The sequence below is a fragment of the Formica exsecta genome, unplaced genomic scaffold (assembly GCF_003651465.1).
Source record: "Formica exsecta isolate Colony F162 unplaced genomic scaffold, ASM365146v1 scaffold1545, whole genome shotgun sequence".
NCBI classification, from domain to species: Eukaryota; Metazoa; Arthropoda; class Insecta; order Hymenoptera; family Formicidae; genus Formica; species Formica exsecta.
The window spans coordinates 12,161-30,528 of NW_021848869.1; the positions used below are offsets into that span (position 1 = coordinate 12,161).

General features: G+C 36.5%; 3 protein-coding genes across 4 annotated transcripts in view; 2 read left to right on the plus strand and 1 right to left on the minus strand.

Moving 5' to 3' along the window:
• The first annotated feature begins 5,012 nt into the window (after positions 1 to 5,012).
• LOC115232981 (eukaryotic translation initiation factor 3 subunit C) lies at positions 5,013 to 11,111 on the plus strand. Its single transcript, XM_029803166.1, has 15 exons — positions 5,013 to 5,109; positions 5,499 to 5,604; positions 5,725 to 5,857; positions 6,029 to 6,313; positions 6,403 to 6,500; positions 6,585 to 6,712; positions 6,841 to 7,254; positions 7,378 to 7,587; positions 7,673 to 7,826; positions 7,902 to 8,117; positions 8,199 to 8,478; positions 8,608 to 8,801; positions 8,926 to 9,129; positions 9,228 to 9,366; positions 10,065 to 11,111. Exons 2-15 carry the CDS (start codon positions 5,512 to 5,514, stop codon positions 10,193 to 10,195), a joined length of 2,679 nt encoding a protein of 892 aa, XP_029659026.1. The 5' UTR covers positions 5,013 to 5,109; positions 5,499 to 5,511; the 3' UTR covers positions 10,196 to 11,111.
• LOC115232984 (vacuolar protein sorting-associated protein 33B) lies at positions 10,393 to 13,449 on the minus strand. Its single transcript, XM_029803167.1, has 6 exons — positions 13,141 to 13,449; positions 12,838 to 13,061; positions 12,250 to 12,756; positions 11,933 to 12,163; positions 10,903 to 11,228; positions 10,393 to 10,829 (listed from the first exon to the last, which is right to left on the minus strand). Exons 1-6 carry the CDS (start codon positions 13,299 to 13,301, stop codon positions 10,566 to 10,568), a joined length of 1,713 nt encoding a protein of 570 aa, XP_029659027.1. The 5' UTR covers positions 13,302 to 13,449; the 3' UTR covers positions 10,393 to 10,565.
• A 224-nt stretch (positions 13,450 to 13,673) lies between these two features.
• Positions 13,674 to 18,368, plus strand: part of LOC115232980 — an 8,005-nt gene continuing 3,310 nt past the window's right edge. Inside the window, exons 1-7 of one of the 2 annotated variants that reach the window (XM_029803164.1) lie at positions 13,674 to 13,859; positions 14,300 to 14,418; positions 14,917 to 15,162; positions 15,942 to 16,063; positions 16,220 to 17,701; positions 17,786 to 17,998; positions 18,111 to 18,220. In XM_029803164.1, the coding sequence (XP_029659024.1) occupies positions 13,698 to 13,859; positions 14,300 to 14,418; positions 14,917 to 15,162; positions 15,942 to 16,063; positions 16,220 to 17,701; positions 17,786 to 17,998; positions 18,111 to 18,220 (2,454 nt within the window). In that variant the 5' untranslated portion in view covers positions 13,674 to 13,697. Of the gene's footprint in view, positions 13,860 to 14,299; positions 14,419 to 14,916; positions 15,163 to 15,269; positions 15,837 to 15,941; positions 16,064 to 16,219; positions 17,702 to 17,785; positions 17,999 to 18,110; positions 18,221 to 18,368 lie in introns of those variants that run through there. The other variant, XM_029803165.1, reaches the window with a different exon arrangement.

The window sequence follows — 18,368 nt, forward strand, 5'->3', positions numbered from 1 at the left end:
CCTTGTCGAGAAAAATAACAGGGGCGACATTATTATTAGTTCCTTCAAAATATAAAGGATTAGAAAAATTAAAATTATTAGAGGTTGCTAAGGTCCCTAAGGCTGTGGCGATATGGTTATTTTCATAGCTCAATGGATTTTTATCGATCACTGGATGCCCTAAGGTCGCAGTGATATTTTTAGAATCATTGCTTTAATCAATATTGGAAATTGAAGTTTCAAAAGGATCATTGGTCGTCTCATTCCCTCGGGCTTTAACAACATCGCTTGGGATCGTGGATCCTTCAAGCGTATCCACAAAGTCAAAATCTAGTAATTCGATAGAGGGGATTCTTACATCATATTCGTGTTCAGTAGTATTGAGGATAGGTAAGTAGGCTTTGCTCTTAACATTGGTAACGATTGCTTCTCCGAAATAAACGTTTTCAATTAACATATGACGCGGTATATATCCATATTGTTTTTCAGAATTAGTAACATTGACTTAAAATGGTGAGACAGGCTGCTTACCAATATGAATATAAATTGCTTCTGAAAAGGGAATGCTCAAATTATCATAATGCAAACGTTTACTTTTGTAATCTATGCTAGCTAATCGTTCTATTAAGAACATATTTCCCAAAATATCATCTTGAGGGAAGCCGACTGTGTCGGGAACTATATGAAAGTTAGTGGGTAAATTAAGTAATTGTATGGTAATGGAACCTATAGTAGAGATTGGTTCAGAAGATATGCCTTGAAGGATTAAGGTTTCTTGTTCATTTGGAATTATATTTTGGTTAACAAATCGTTGTTTTATAAGATTAACTTCAGAGTCTGAATCAATCATAAAAGAACAGTTGGTATTTAGATCTGGAGAGGAGAGGGTGGCAGAAGGTAAACTATTGAATTTTGTTTCTTTTTCTATTCGTCCTATGCGGGCGATGATGTTGGAATCGAGTTTTGGGGTAGTGCGATAGTTACTGGCGCTTATTGTGGAGGGGATGGGCGCATCGTTTGAATGTCGTTCCGGCGGGCGCCGCTCGTTACCAGAACGCTCTGTGCGTTTCCCGGATTGTTATGATTGTTATTAGGATGTGAAGTGGATGGGTTATTCTCGACGAATCTTCTATACGCGAGTTTACAGCATTCATCTATAAGGTGTCCGGGATTTTTGCAATAGCGACAGATTTTTACAATAGGGTAATTTGATCCAGGCATTCCCGGAATAAGTGGTTTTATAAAAGGGGTCGCATTGTTTCGCGGGGGTTGTGATTGAGTGAAGCGCGGTAAATTTGTAGTTTGGAACGGTTCTGATTTATTTTGAAAATCAGCGCGAAGGGGATTATTAGATTTATAAGGTGGTGCGGCTCGTTTACGCGCATTTTCTGCTTCTAAAGTTTTTGAGAGTTGTATTGCGGACACTAAAGCTTTATCAAACGTATAAGATCCTTCTAGTTTAACTCTAATTAAAAGTTCGGAAGGAAGGCCATTAATAAAACTTGTGATTACGGTACGCTCAATGTTATCTTTTGTAATTTCGTCTACGTATCCGCCGGCGCTAGTTTCTCCGTCAATTATAGCCGCGCGTAATTCTTTTACTCTTTTTATATAGTCGAGAAGATGTTTTCGTTAGGTTTCATATAGATATTCGCTAATTCACCGCGATATTGATCTACTGATTTGTTCCCAGCTAACCATTTGCTTGCGGATCGTTAACAAACAGCAAACAATTCCCTGTGGAACGATTCAGGGCCTACTGTGTCTTCGAGTGCGCCCCAATTGCAACCAAAAGTTGAAATCATATCCTGATGTCAAATTGGGTACAACACCAAAGCAGATCTGTCACTAGCAGTGCGACGACAGATTGACGCAACAAATCGAGAGATATCTCACTTCGTTTCCTAAAAATATGCCCGCGTCATTATAAATGCCGCACCCTGTATATACATACATATGTATATATATATATATATATATATATATATATATATGTATACATATATATATACAGAGAGAGAGAGAGAGAGAGAGAGAGACATGCAAGCTGCATGTAAATCGCGATAATGTCGAATGTATGTAACGTACCGTTGAATGACGCTAATGAGTAAATAATATGCGCACAATATTAACGTTCACAAACAACTTGGTTCGTTATGCTTTGTTTCCATCGGCATGGCGCGGCGCGGCGGAACGTTTAATTATTGATATTCGCTGTGATTCTGGTAAAATGAACGCCGCCGTTACACCCGTGCGTTTAACGAACGACTTATGCGCATTGCACCACACAGTCTATTTGCTCGAAACATTATCGAGTGATGGGATAATTGCTGAAACTCTATAAATTTATAACTGCGCTCGCGCGATGTTGCGTATATTTTTATTACCGCGTTTTTCCTATTCCATCACTTTTGATAATAAAACAAACCCCTGTCAAGCATTTGCATGTTTCTGATAGTTTCCTAGTCAGTCAACTTTAATAATCCACAATCTATCTTCCTGCAATCATTTGAAACATCCCTATTATTCTTACTATTATTATTATCAATACTAGACAAATTTAGATTTTGCTTAGCGGCTATTCTGCTGTTGTCACTCGGACGTGGTCCAACCCTTGAAACCCGGTTGCCGAGCTTTATTGCCCTGGTGACATTCTATCCTTTTCCAGAATTTCCATCGTTATCGAGGATTGTTTTGCCCGGATCGACACTCTCCTATCATCTCCCTATATGATTCCTTCGTCTACCGAGCACATACCGTGCCCTAGACATCCTTCGTCTACTGAGCACATACCGTGCCCTAGGAAATCGATAAAATCCTTCAATCAACGCGCTCAACTCCATTATTATTCTCTTTTGCCACTATTAATATTTCCCCTCTTAAAATATTATTTTTCTAACTCTCACTATACTATAATTAACATGATATATTATGTTACATTAATCTAAGATTCACCTCAAATAATTAACACACCTCTTACAAATGGTTAACCCGAAATGTTGGCTTGCTCTCAGGAAAAAACGGAATCATAGAGCCGGTGTAAAAACGCGTGCTGCACGCTTTTCCTCCGAGTTGTCTCGGCTTAACCGATTACATAGTAAAAATAAACCTCGAGTAATATCTTGTGAAAAGGTCTCTTTGTCTCCAGATACTATAAATCTGTTAAAATATTCTCATAAATTTTATTTTAAAACTTATAACATTATTATAAATACACATTTTTCTCCTACAAAATATATTTAAAAAATTTTGAATGATAATTAATGTATGTGTATTTAATTGGATAGCATGTGCATTTCTTACTTTCATGATAGATATACACAGATCACTAATCAGAAAAAGATGACAGAGAACACAAAATATCCTCTCACGATTAGATATGATAAATTACCATTAAACATTCCATTGAATTCCTTCATTGAATTCAATTTAATAGGATAGCATTTATTTCTACATCTTTTTATGGTGAAATGTCGGATACGTTGCAATAGTTCCAATTTTCTAAATATATATATTCATTTTGATGCAAATACCGAATGATTAATTCGGATAAATTTTGATAAATTTTTCATTGAGAAACTATTATTGAATCGGATAGTATGTGCATTTCTTACTTTCATGATAGATATACATAGATTACTAATCAGAAAAGAATAATAAAGAACACAAAATATCAAATTATGATTAGTAATGATAATTTTATTATGTGAATTCTCACACTAAAATCCGATAACTATCTGAGATATTATAAAATGTTATTAAATATTATAGAAAGTCTATACATTATAATATTCATAACATATAGACCTTATTCATTTGCATTCAAATTCAGGCTTAATCTAATACAATCTTATCGTTTTCTATCCATTATTTTAAGCAGGGGAATACACTAGATATTTAGATTCATAATGAATCAGCAATGCAAGATGTTCCATTAATTTTCGGATAATGAAACCTTTATTTACTGATGAGCAAGTTTAAGCCATAGTAAATTGCATGCGCGAGCAAATCTTAACTTTAATCGCTAGATTTATTACCGATTTTCTAGATTTTCTATAGATCAACTAATTGCCCTGCTTGAAAACCCTGAAGACCCTCAAAATTGAATATATCTAATTGCGCATGCTCATATCCCTAGAATTAACATCCAGTAAAATTACTCTAGTAAAGTTTAGTTCCGTGCCTAACGTCATTCCCCTAGAATCCACCAGATCAGTCCTAGCTCTCGGCGTCCCTGGGGTATAGCCGGTGGAAGCAGGTTGCTTTATAAAAAATAGAGAGCTGTCCTTTTCTCACTAACCGAGGTAAAGTAAGTGCCGGTCTACAATAGATGATTTAAGCCCTAAGCCTTATGCCCGTATCAGACTACGCATTGAAAATTGAAGATTGAAGATTAAAGATTGGAATTTGACTAATCAGAACAAAAAAGACTAAAATTTCTTTATTCTGATTGGTCAAATTTCAATCTTGAATCTTCAATCTCAATCTTCAATGCGTAGTCTAATACGGGCTTTAAGAAATTGACTAATCACAGTCGAGTTTTCTCCTCATATTTGATTGTGATTGGTCAATTTCTTAAAGTTTAGGGATTAAATCACCTATTGTAGACCGGCACTAAGAAAAGAGCATTGTCGAGACGTAACAACATATATGAGTTTTAACCTATAAATGGCGGAACCAATCAGAATAGAGAACAGATCCGCTTCACTCTCCCTTGATTCTCTCTGATCGCGTCCAGTGTGCGAAGGCCATTAAGTCCGTATCAGACTACGCATTGAAGATTGAGATTGAAGATTGAAGATTGAAATTCGACTGATCAGAACAAAAGGGACTAAAATTTCTTTGTCCTGATTGGTCAAATTTCAATCTTGAATCTTGAATCTCAATCTTCAATGCGTAGTCTGATACTGGCTTTATGGCCATTAAAACCGGAAGCACGCATTGAGAAACACGCCTTAACGAGCGTTTGCGAATCCGCCTTTCGTATGTCGTGATCTCTCTCTCTCTCTCTCTGTCTCTCTGTCTCTCTGTCTCTCTCTTCTCTCTCTCTCTCTCTTTCTCTTTCCTAACCTCTCTGTAATCTTCGCGGCTGTACGCAAAGCACCTGCTTTTGCAAGAAGGAGAATATCGGTAATATTGTAATTTAAAATATATGTTTGAAGGTTACTCACTTTATCGCTCGAACTTACTTTGCCTGAAGTGAAAGATTTATATACATGATCCCTCTTATTAAAAATATATCGCGCCATGTGTTGAATTAACAAGACACAGTGGACGTGTATCATTCCTTATAGGTGGTTTCCGTGATTTCTCGAGTGATTGTTAAATCGAGATTTCTATGCGCGATATTAGTACTTGTCAAAATTATGATATTTGTCTTAAATTTCTGTTTCGCACATTTGGATCTTTTAATGATCTATTAAATTTTCCTTGTGCTATACAAAAGAGTTACAGTTTTATAATATAATTGTTAAGTGTGTTATATCGCGTTTATTTCTACCATCGCTTGATTGTTGCAGAGAATTTGCCATCATGAGCCGTTTCTTCGCGACTGGCTCAGATTCTGAGTCTGATAGCGCATCTGAGGAGGAACAGGTGCAAAGGGCGCCAGCGACAGCTTTTACCGTACGTACCGTCGTAAAATTGCAGTAAATTTCTTTAAATACATTTTTATATTTTTTTTTATTTAAAAATTTTTTTCTTTGGACAATCTTATTAGCAAAATAACATGAGATATTTTTACAGTTTAGCGATGACGAGGAAGAAACAAAGCGGGTTGTGCGCTCTACAAAGGAGAAGAGATATGAGGAAATTGCTAATCTTATAAAACTTATCAGGAATTATAAAAAAATTAAAGATATGAGCAGTATGTTAACCAGTAAGTAACTTTATATTTTGTAAACTTATGATTATATAATAGAATCTTGTACATTAAATTAGTAAACGCACACACACATACACGTATATAAATATACATTGAATCATTAATTACATCTTAAAATTGTGATAAAAAGGTTTTCTCTTTTCAAATATTTATTTGTAATTTTAGGTTTTGAAGATTTGATGCGAGCTTATCAAAAAGCTTTACCAGTAATTGCAAAGGAGGAACTTGGACAAACTCCACGATTTTATGTTAGATGTTTAGTAGAAATGGAAGATTTTATTAATGATGTATGGGAAGATCGTGACGGACGCAAGAATATGTCCAAGAATAATTCTAAATCACTTTCGACGCTACGTCAAAAGCTACGTAAATATAACAAGGACTTTGAAGAAGATATAGTCAAATTCAGAGAGAATCCCGATCAGGATGACGATGAGGAGGAAGAGAGAGGTTTAAAATTATGGGATATATATTTCTTATAAGTGTTTATTTAAAAAATTTAGACTTTTTTAATATTAAAAATTTTTCTATTATTTTAGCTGAGGAGATTATGGAATCTGAAGAAGAAGAGGATAGTGCCGTAGCTTTTAAGAAAGCGGGATCGGAAGCTAGTGAACCGGATTTGACTAAATTTAAGGTTTTTATAACATCAAGATTTTGTTATTGATATAGTATTGATTGTTTCAAATAATTCTTTATAAACTTGTTACATATATTACAGAAGGTTGCAACCGATGGCGAAGAGGGTAGTGAAAGTGAATCTGATTGGGGCAGTGATTCAGACAGTGAGAGCACGAGCAGTGATGACGAAGGCCAGTATCAAAATATTCGTGAACGCTTCATTAAAAAGTACGTTCTCTTTATTCATAATAAATCTAATGAAAAATGATATAAAAAACTAAACTTAACAATGTTATATTAACATTGTATATGATATTAACAATGTTATATAATACAATGGACATTTTTGTACATAGGGCTTTATTAGCCACAGAAGAAGACGAGGATAAAGCGAAGAGAAAGGAACAACGTAAAGAACGTAAAGAGAAGGAGCGAAAGAAGAAACGCGACGAAGATGATGGTGAAGGAGAGTGGGAAACTGTCAAGGGTGGTGTGGCTATCCCCTCTGAGAAGCCAAAAATGTTCGCCAAAGATGCGGAAATTAATACCAGCGCAGTGTTAAAGAAATTATCTGAGATAATTGCAGCTCGCGGTAAAAAGCGTACAGACAGACGGGAACAAATAGAACTCTTGCACGAGTTACAGTCGATAGCTGACTCACATAATCTTGGTCCAGCTGTGACTGTGAAGATTAAATTCTCTATTGTGTCTTCCATATTTGATTATAATCCAAAAGTTTCCGATGCTATGAAGCCGGAATATTGGTCCAAGTATGTATTTCTGCGAAAATGGAAAAAAATATATATAAATTTAAATTAATCTTTTAAAACACACAAAATGAAAAAAAGCATTTGTACATGAAATAACACTTAATATTAATTATTTTTTTGCAGAATATTGGAACGCATTAACGAAATGTTGGATATGTTGTTAAACAACATAGATATGGTAATAGCAGAAACAATTGTAGAAGAAATGGAAGAGTTTGAAACGCCACCTTATAAAATGCACGGCTGCGTATTGACGTTGGTAGAGCGTCTCGACGAAGAATTCACTAAATTGCTGAAAGAATGTGATCCACATAGTAACGAATATGTAGAGAGGTAATATCTTTTAAAGAATTAAATAATATTATGTGAGATTTGTAATTGTTATTTTTGTATACAACAAAATATTCTCTTATCTCAGATTGAAAGATGAAAAACAAGTTGCTGCTATAATTGATAAGGTGCAGGAATATTTAGAAAGGCAAGGAACTGTGTCCGAACTTTGCCGCGTCTACCTGCGTAAAATCGAACATTTGTATTACAAATTTGATTCAAATGTTCTTAAGCAAAAGGAAGTAAGTTGTGTAAAGTATTTGTAGGTGCAAAAATTCTCTTGTCTAATATACTGAAAAAATTATTCAATGCGCTAGAACGAACTGGGTTCAGATATAATTACATCTGTACAAGTTATGGAGAAATTATGCAAATACGTTTATGCCCACGATAATACCGATCGATTAAGAACTCGCGCGATTCTTTCGCACATTTATCATCACGCACTTCACGATAACTGGTTCCAAGCCCGCGACTTAATTCTGATGTCGCATCTCCAGGAAACTATTCAACATTCTGACCCAGCTACACAGGTTGTAAATTTGTATACACGCACTTTTATCTTTGTTATTAAAAAAGATGTAGAATATTTATTTGTTTTATCGCTTTTTCAGATTTTATACAATCGTACGATAGCTCATTTAGGATTATGTGCATTTCGTCATGCGAATATTAAAGATGCCCACAATTGCTTGGTTGATTTAATGGTGACGGGTAAGGTAAAGGAACTTTTGGCGCAAGGTCTCCTTCCACAACGACAACATGAACGCAGCAAGGAGCAGGAGAAAATTGAGAAGCAAAGGCAAATGCCTTTTCACATGCACATAAATCTAGAACTCCTCGAATGCGTATACCTCGTTTCAGCAATGCTTATCGAGATTCCGTATATGGCTGGTAAATATATATTTTCCATGTTTAATTCCATGTTTAGTTTTTATATATAAAATACATGCAATATTTGTCATTTAACAATTATACAATTTCAGAACAATATAATAAATGTAACAAATCATTTAATTCTAGCGCATGAATTTGATGCGAGGCGAAGAATGATTTCGAAAACGTTTTATCAGCAATTAAGATCCAGCGAACGTCAATCGTTAGTGGGACCACCAGAATCTATGAGAGAACATGTCGTTGCTGCTGCAAAAGCAATGCGCAATGGAAATTGGTCTGCTTGCAACAATTACATTATAAATGAAAAGATGAATGCAAAGGTATTAGCAATATGTACACACATTTATTATTTCTCTCAAATTTGAAAAATTGGGAAAATAATAATATATATTTTCTCGCGCGCGCAAGATAGATAATAAAATTATTTTTATTAAAATACGACAGGTCTGGGATCTCTTCCATCAAGCGGAGAAAGTACGAGCTATGCTGACGCGATTAATCAAGGAAGAAGCGTTGAGGACTTACCTATTTACGTATTCGCATGTTTACGATTCGATCTCGATGCCAAAACTTGCTGACATGTTTCAGCTGAAACGACCTGTGGTCCACTCCATTATTAGCAAAATGATTATTAATGAAGAGCTTATGGTATATTGTGCAAATATATATATCACTTTAATACATATTAATGAATTAGATAATATTCTATAGAATTTATATGGCATTTCTTCCTTTCACAAATTTAGGCATCCTTGGACGATCCGACAGGCACTGTCGTCATGCATCGCAGCGAACCGAGCCGTCTTCAATCTTTGGCCCTGCAACTTACGGACAAAGTAAACAACTTTGTCGATTCGAATGAACGCATTTTTGAAATGAAACAAGGTAAACACAAAGTACATAATTTTTTTAAGAAACCATATATTTTTTCGTCCCATTTATGTTATAACATATATAATATATATATATATATATATACATATATATATACATACATACAGGGTGTCCGATAATTTTTGACACACCCGAAGTGTGAAGATAGATTAGCTCAAACTGAGAAGGAAAGTCCTGTACCATTTTGCGATTTTCGTAATAATTATTGAGAAATTAATTAAAAAAGGTCGACCAATTCGCGCGAGTATAAGCGCGCAGCGAGAAGAGACAACCCAAAAGTAGGCGCGCGACAAAATTTTGGGAGGAGCGCTTTACAAATGACAACAGTTACGTACGAGCAGTACATAATGATGGATTCTCGCGTCCTAGCAACTACATATCAATGCCGCCCATATCAGGCCGTTCTTTCTCACCGCGCGGTAATACTTATGCGAATTGATCTATCTTTTTTAATTAATTTCTCAATAATTATTACGAAAATCGCAAAATGGTACAGGACTTCTTTTTTCACCCAATGTTTGGCCCAATCTACCTTCACACTTCGGATGTGTCAAAAATTATCGGACACCCTGTATATATATATATATTCTCGTTTTATTATAATATCCATACACGCACGCACATACAAAATGCGTAGCTTTACAATTAAAAATTAATCACGATTAATTTTTCATAATAAATGCTTGCAGGCAACTTTTTCTCAAGAGGAAATCAAGGCAATTTCCGCGATCGTCAAAATTATAATCGCCAAGGGCAGGATTGGGGCCAGCAGAGACGTGATCGCGATCGCGATCGAGCGTTTAAACGTAATAACGTGTAACGTTTAAATACTGTCATATTATAAATATATCGATAAGAATATTGTATACATACAACAATCATCTCGTGTTGATATTCTTGTAATCACATTCGACAATTGTTTCATTCGTTTATGTTTTGATTGATTTGGAGTAGAAATTATTAACGAATCGTTCAATGATATATTTGACCGTATTCGCTTTGTTCTATACTTTTAAATTTTTTTTTTTTTTTTTTTTTTTCCTCTCTCATATTGTAGAATCATTCACGTTTACTCTCTTTCATCGTTCGTACACAAAAAACTATTATAATCTCTTGTCTCTCTATTTATACAAAAAAAAAGGATAGATACAATATCTTTTACATTCCTGATGAATGCTATCAGAGAGTTTTCATATTTCTTGTATTCTCTGAATAAGTTTGTTACCCGTTAAGATAGCGTCGGACGCAAGAATGAGACGTATCCCTATAGACTTTTCGATGAGTCGACAGGCCGCTATTTCTGCGCATGTAATGCCTCCTACCACACAGATCACGACCATCTTTGGTGATAACGCACCCCGTTGACCGTTCACGACGCAACCCGATAAATTCATTAAGTCTTCAAAGCTGCGAGGATCCTTCTCTTGATTCGATACGATGTTTAATATTTGTGCCTACAATTAATATCGTGAAATTAAGTAATATTACAATATTATAATATACAAAGAAAATTATAAAAATACGAACTATGGCGGGTATATAAGCGTTGTTGAACACATAACTAGGACAGATACGACTGTTGTGATCGGATCGTTTAGAATAATTGGGTAACATCTTTAATCTTTGCGCATTGCTGCCCCATTCGCTATTCCGGTTTGGCAATTTGTGTAAAATATTTTCGGTTCTATACTTCAACAAACCAACGGTGTGTAATTTGTAAAATAAAGGGATATGTTGATAACCATGAGTATGGAGATGCAGTTTTTGGATATTTTGAAGCTCGCTCTGTGTGACACCGTCGGTAGTGATGGACAGCAGGCACAGAAGACGCAAACATCGCAACGCATGCTCATCTGCAAGACACAGATATTTCGTATATTTTGGTCATAATTAAACAAGGTGTCTACTCCCTGGAAAAACATGGAATCTGGAAATCTGAATACATTCTTTTATACCTGGAAAAATCAGGAAATACTCATGGAATTTTGTTGAGACTCGTGGAATTTTTTAAAAAATTCTCTTTTTGATAATTTTGCTCTTATACTTTAAGTAATAGACAATCTGGCAATAAGCCATGTGAATTATGAATTTAAAATATATTATAAATATATATCTATCTCTGTTTATATATTCAATGTCTTAACAAAATATTAAATGTGCAATATATATTCTTTATTTTAATTTGTAGTGATAAAAAATAAAAATGTTATACAAGTTAAAAAATTTTATCTTAACGAAAGCTATTCAATTTTATTTTTGGTATATTTGTAAATCTAGCACTTGAAATTTAAGTAGCTTAGAGTTTTTCCTTTGTATGAATGAAAAGCATTAGAAAATATGTACAATAAAAAAACTTATTTTAGAAAATTGCACCAAAAAATATTTAAAATATTCTCTTTACCTGGAATTTTGAACAAAAATATCTGTAAGACCAGAGAATCTCCAGAAAAATTTTTTACAGGATTTGAGTAGACACCCTGTTAAATTATAATTCATTTGTTGTGTTAATTATAATTAGATTATAAATGTTATTAATCTTGAGAGTAAACAAATGTACCTATATTTCTCTCTATATAGCTGAAACATTCTTTTCTGTTCTTGCAGTCTAGCATCAATTTCTCGATCATCTGCAAAGCTTGAAACTCAGAGCCCAAAGTATCCGCGATAGTCTGGCACGCGGATATATGAAACGCCAATTGTTGCGTCATATCTTTGGTCTTTTGCAATCTCGTCGACACATATCTTTCCATTTCGGCCAATTTCATCGTTTGTATGGCTTCCTGTTCAGCTAATATATTAGCCAATATTGAAATATCGTTATCGAGAAATCAATGCAATTGGTACAATGACTCTTGTGGGATAAAGATAAAATACATTTTAGTGACTTAGCCTTTCCATGTATAATCGGGAAAACCTCGCTGCAAGGTGTATCTCTTACTTCTCCATAGATCTGATCTTTATCTGGGTCCAATTTGATTTGCGATTTTCCCAGCACCGCTGTGCCGACATTCACCTCAACAACTTCGTTTAACAAGCTCGAATATGTAACAGGTGTCAAGAGAGTCGTCGCCAGATCGAAACCTCTATCCATCACGATTAGAGCGCCGACTTCATTCTCTAAGCTGGACGAACCCAGACATTGTACCATGGATTCCATCAGTTTGCCCACTTGTTGGCTGTGCTTGCCGACGAGAAGTGAGAGCCTGGGTGAACCAAGTATCAACTGCAATGACCACAAGTTGCGTGCCAATGCTCGCAGAGGACTGATATCCTTGTGATAGTAGAGATCAATGAACATTGGATTTTCCAAGGATAAAACGTTTCCATCTAGTTTTATAAATTCTACAGATAGCGTCTGCAGTGTAACTAGCTCAGCCAAACCTAAATGACAGCGATTCAACATAATTATCAAGATAGATAGAACGGATGTTGTAATTAATAATAATAATAATTTGCCAAGACCTTCCTCTTCGACTAGATTATGTAACACAGCTGGAACAAATGGCACGACCAATAAATGATGGCACACTTGGACATGAGGCTTGGTAACATGAGATATTTCAGATTGTATTTGATCCAGTACTCTCTTGCACGCGATCAAATCGTTAGATACTAAAAATATACGTTGATTGTTTGATAGTTTTAATCCTTCATCCAGCTTATAAATCTTGTCCACTCCGCATCGTCTAAACAAGATTATGCAATCTTTTTAATAGCAAAATTAGTGTATACCAATATATAGAATATGAGAGAAAATATTTATACTTTAATACAGTCACTCCTACAAAACTGTCCAGTATTTTCATTAATTTCTGCTCTATTATCAGATCCTTCATCGATCCTGGAATGCTCTCCAGTATATCTACAAGCTTCCGCTGGCTTATTTGTCGCAACGCATTTAGTTTATCATCCAATGTTATGTCCATTTTATTTATAATAAATTATTATCTCTTATTTGCTCTTTTTCCAATTTTATTTTTACGATTAGAGCTTTTAAGTTACTGTAATTAATTATAAATTATCATATATAATGATACTTTATGCGACAAGATAGGTACTCCTCATCTGTATATATATAATAAAATATATACAATATGATGTAGTTGACAGTTGACAGTGACAAAAGCCACGTGTCCGGCTGGCTGACGCGACCCGTGTGTGCGTGTGCGCGCGTATATCACTTCTCACGCAAAAAAAAAAAGGAAAGGAAGGAAGGAAGGACTGAAGGATCAGAGCTGACTCCTACGCTACGCGATCTGATCCTTCCCCCCATCGCTCCACGAATCGTCGTCGTGTGACGCCACGAGCGAGATTATTTAAAAATGGCGGACACGTCGTCTTCCGACACTACCTCAGACTGCTGCAATGAGTGTCTCTCTGACATTACATCGGAAAAATCCGAGTTCGTCGTCGTGGGACGCAAGCCGTGTCCGTCGCATCGACGCAGCAAGAGGAATTTTTTGCAGAGGCTGCTGATAAGGGAGGTAAGAAGCTGTAGAGGTGCCCCTCCGAGCACCTCCGCCGAACGCGAGCCCGCATCATATCGTGACTGACGGGGACTCTCTTTTCGAGCTGTCACGGAAGGCGGTATTTTACCTCTACGAGAATTTGACGGGAAGCGAGAAATTATTTCCTTAGAAAGATGCCGCTCTCTTTCTCAGATGCAGAATTTTTTTCCCTCGAGAGAGAGAAAGAGAGAGCTATCGACATGTATCCCTAACAACACACGTATTTAAAAGACGTCCAGAGGATGTTTAACATATTCTGGATGTCCTTTGAATGTCTTTGAACATGTGTGTTATTAGGGATATATTGGATGTTCTAACAAGCTTGCTTTGTATAAATTTTTTTTTTTTTTTTTGCTTGAGAAATATCTCCGGCGTGCGCCGATTTATATAGATAATTTTTTTCTTTTTGTTTGCAGATGAGGGGATGTCTATCGGCGCACAATTATGCGACGGAGGAAAGACTGTTTACAACTGTACCTAAGTGGCGACATTTGTCTCTCTTACATATAATCCCGAAATCGGCGCTCGAAGCAGGGTATATATTGATAATAGTGATTTATTTATATAGATCCTTAACAACACACATGTCTTAACATCCTCTGGATGTCCTAACCTAATCTGAGGATATCCTACATCCTCAGGATATCCTAACATTCTCTGAATGTCCTCTGGACACCCTCTGGACATGTGTGTTGTTAGGGGATTTATTCAATCCATTTCTCCTGAGGATGTAAAACATCCTTTGGACATGTGTGTTAGATTTATTCAATCCATTTATCTCTCTCTCTCTCTCTCTCTCTCTCTCTCTCTCTCTCTCTCTCTTTTGAGCTTGATATAGACGAGATGATATATGTATTATCAAATGTTTAATAGAAATTAAGAAACAAAGGCTAGGCAAGAAATGTATTGACATAATAAATCTTTGAGCGTATATCTTAAATTGTCAGATTTTTAATTTGTTTGCAAAGAAATGTCTCAATGAGATATTTAAATATAAATAACACGATTGTAATTAAATTTTTTGTTTCATAAGGCACATTGTTATGGGATTGACTCAATGCGGTCAATTTCTGCTCACATATACATATATGGTGGAGGTCAGCAGTAATACGTCCTTGTTTAAGTATCTATTACACTGGTGGGCCTTTACACCGAATCATGTTGCTCGCAAAGTTGCCGAAGTTACGTTGTTTGGCAATTATTCAATTTATAGGGAGTTAAGCATAGTTATATCACAATGGCCAATGGAACGAAATAAGCTTGTAATACATGGCCTCTGGTAAGTTTTAGATTGCATGTAGAATTAAGAGATAGATCTCTACGAAAAATAAGATATTTTAAAAATTCGATGATCTTTTCTTTTATATGTTCTGTTTTATTTGTTGTTAGGGGATTTATTCAATCCATTTCTCCTGAGGATGTAAAACATCCTCTGGACATGTGTGTTAGATTTATTCAATCCATTTATCTCTCTCTATTTTTCTCTCTCTCTCTTTTTTGAGCTTGATCTAGACGAGATGATAAATGTATTATCAAATGTTTAATAGAAATTAAGAAACAAAGGCTAGGCAAGAAATGTATTGACATAATAAATCTTTGAGCGTATATCTTAAATTGTCAGATTTTTAATTTGTTTGCAAAGAAATGTCTCAATGAGATATTTAAATATAAATAACACGATTGTAATTACATTTTTTGTTTCATAAGGCACATTGTTATGGGATTGACTCAATGCGGTCAATTTCTGCTCACATATACATATATGGTGGAGGTCAGCAGTAATACGTCCTTGTTTAAGTATCTATTACACTGGTGGGCCTTTACACCGAATCATGTTGCTCGCAAAGTTGCCGAAGTTACGTTGTTTGGCAATTATTCAATTTATAGGGAGTTAAGCATAGTTATATCACAATGGCCAATGGAACGAAATAAGCTTGTAATACATGGCCTCTGGTAAGTTTTAGATTGCATGTAGAATTAAGAGATAGATCTCTACGAAAAATAAGATATTTTAAAAATTCGATGATCTTTTCTTTTATATGTTCTGTTTTATTACAGTACAAATTTCTTACATTTACAATCGACTGATAGAGCATATTTAACTATAACGACGGTACCGTCTCTAGAGAACTGCAAAGATTGCCTAAAGGTCGCTGCATCATACGAGGAAGAAGGTGAAGGTAATGAATAATTTACAATTTTTTTATAAGAAGGAAAAATAAAATATCTTTAAATATATATATGTGCGTGTGTGTGCGCGCGTGCGCGTGTGTGTGCGTAAATGACGCGTGTATTTATATATTTTAATATTAATTAGAATTTTCACAATCATGTAGAATTAGCTGCGAATTGGGATTGCTGCGTGCGATGTAACTGCTTACAACACGGTCTCACGGTTCATACAACATACGAAGTCATCTCACCGTACCCGAAATTTCGTGCTAAAGTATGTTTAAATTATTGGAATCATGTGGTGGTCAACACGGGAAACTTCTTGCACGTTCTCAGAGTAGACTTGAATATACCCAAGTCGAAGAATCAGAGGACGTGTGATAAACCGATTACCTCTGATTCTATGGTTCCGGATACAATCCCGTTGGATATGAGTGACATTGAAGAGGCGGATTATTCAACGAGGGCAGAGCGATACGAAAGCTCCGACGAGAAGATAGGTACGCCAGAGTGCCCGCTCGATCGATCACCGAAATGCGAATCCAGCCTGGAGCACGACTTTCTAGACGAGGCAATTAAGTTAGAAGCGAGATTAGGACGTGATTTACCGTTAAATACCTCAAGCAGCAATCAAAGCGACTATGTCTGTGATATAAATAATAGTAAGTCTACCGCTGCCGATGCTTTAGATATTAAGTTATGCGAATGCTCGGATATGACCGAGCAATGCAAGTGCCGAAATAGCAACAGCAGCCCGATCTCCCAGCGGCCGCCAGGTGGCATCGAACAGACGGCCATCTCGGTTCGGGACAAGATCCTGCAAGATTTTTGCGAGGACACGTCGCAGGAACTCAATATTGGCAGCGATCTGATCACGCTGGTGAAACATCCGTCGTGTTCGCCGCGCTCGACGCCGCAGAGGCTGCCCGCCGATCTCAGGACGACGACGACAGCGGCATGGTCGTTGCCGATATTCACTCCGCCGTCGGATATTCTGCGCACTCGCAATTCGGAATCTAGTCACAGAACCCAGATCCAACGGACTAATAACAGCGGCCAACAATCCAGTTCTAGTTCGTCGCAATCCACAAGTGCTCCGGACAATTCCGTGGCTTCCATAAACTCGCCGTTGCAGTCCGTTTCGATCGGTAGCCCATCTTCCTCGTATTCGTCCCGCTTGATGTCACCACCCACCGCGACCAGATCTTTTCGTCATCCGAGCCCGCGCAAGAGATCGAATCTGCACTCGCCTCCACCTGTCGTGAACCCGAGTCAGTCAACGAGAACAACGAGAGCGACGCACAAGCTCATCCTCGAAGCGGAGAAGGCGTACGAGTTTACCGATGAGACGCAGGAGACAACCTGCGAGAAGCTCAGTTCGTTCAGGAAACGCCGACTTGCTGACAAGAAGTACGAGTTTTGCGACGAGACGGAAGATGCGGAGAATATAGTTCCTTTCAAGCACATACGCGATCAATTCAGGCATCGTGGTGCCTGCTCCATACATCTAATATCCTCCTCACCGGCAATATCGCCGGCGGTGCTGCCGAATGGCCGAAGGCATTGGCTCGATTCGGATCAGGGCGAATCAGATGAATTGAATCTTGCTCAAGATATAGCCAACGACTTGTCGAATCCCGAATCAGGTAAAGCCCCTGATTATTATTAAAAGAAAGAAAGAAAGGAAGGCTTTGTATATAATTTGTAATGAATTCGTGTATTTTTACTAGCTGAGAAAAATGTACTTCGACCGTTGAATCAGAACCAACTGTCCAACGGAAGCGTGCGTGATAGAGATCGCGTCGGCAAGTGTTGCCCGAATTTCTCACCTTTGGTTCCTAAGAATAACTTGCAATATCCTTCGATAAAGTGTACCGCGCGCTTCAAACGGAGCTACATAGAGCTTGACGACGAGATGATATCAGTCATTACGGATGTGGAAGGTATTCAAATCTCTCTTTGTATGAGTTCACTCTTGGAACTTTGTTTACAAATTAGTTAAAACTGTGAAAAGTTAATAAAGATTAATATTGTATCAATATGATGTCTATACAGATGAAGAGACAGGAGGGTACGTAAGTTACCAATGCGTACTTCCGATGCTTGTGCACGGTTCCGGATATGTTCAAATGCAGATGATAAGCAATAGTAAAGCGGAAAAACTGGTATTTATTATTTTGAAATATATATTTAAACTTTCTAATATTTGTTGCTCTTTACAAGTACTTGAGGAAAGATTGAGATAATTCTAATAAAGGAATAATTACACAAATGAAATATGTGCAAATATATAAATGCAAATATATATATATA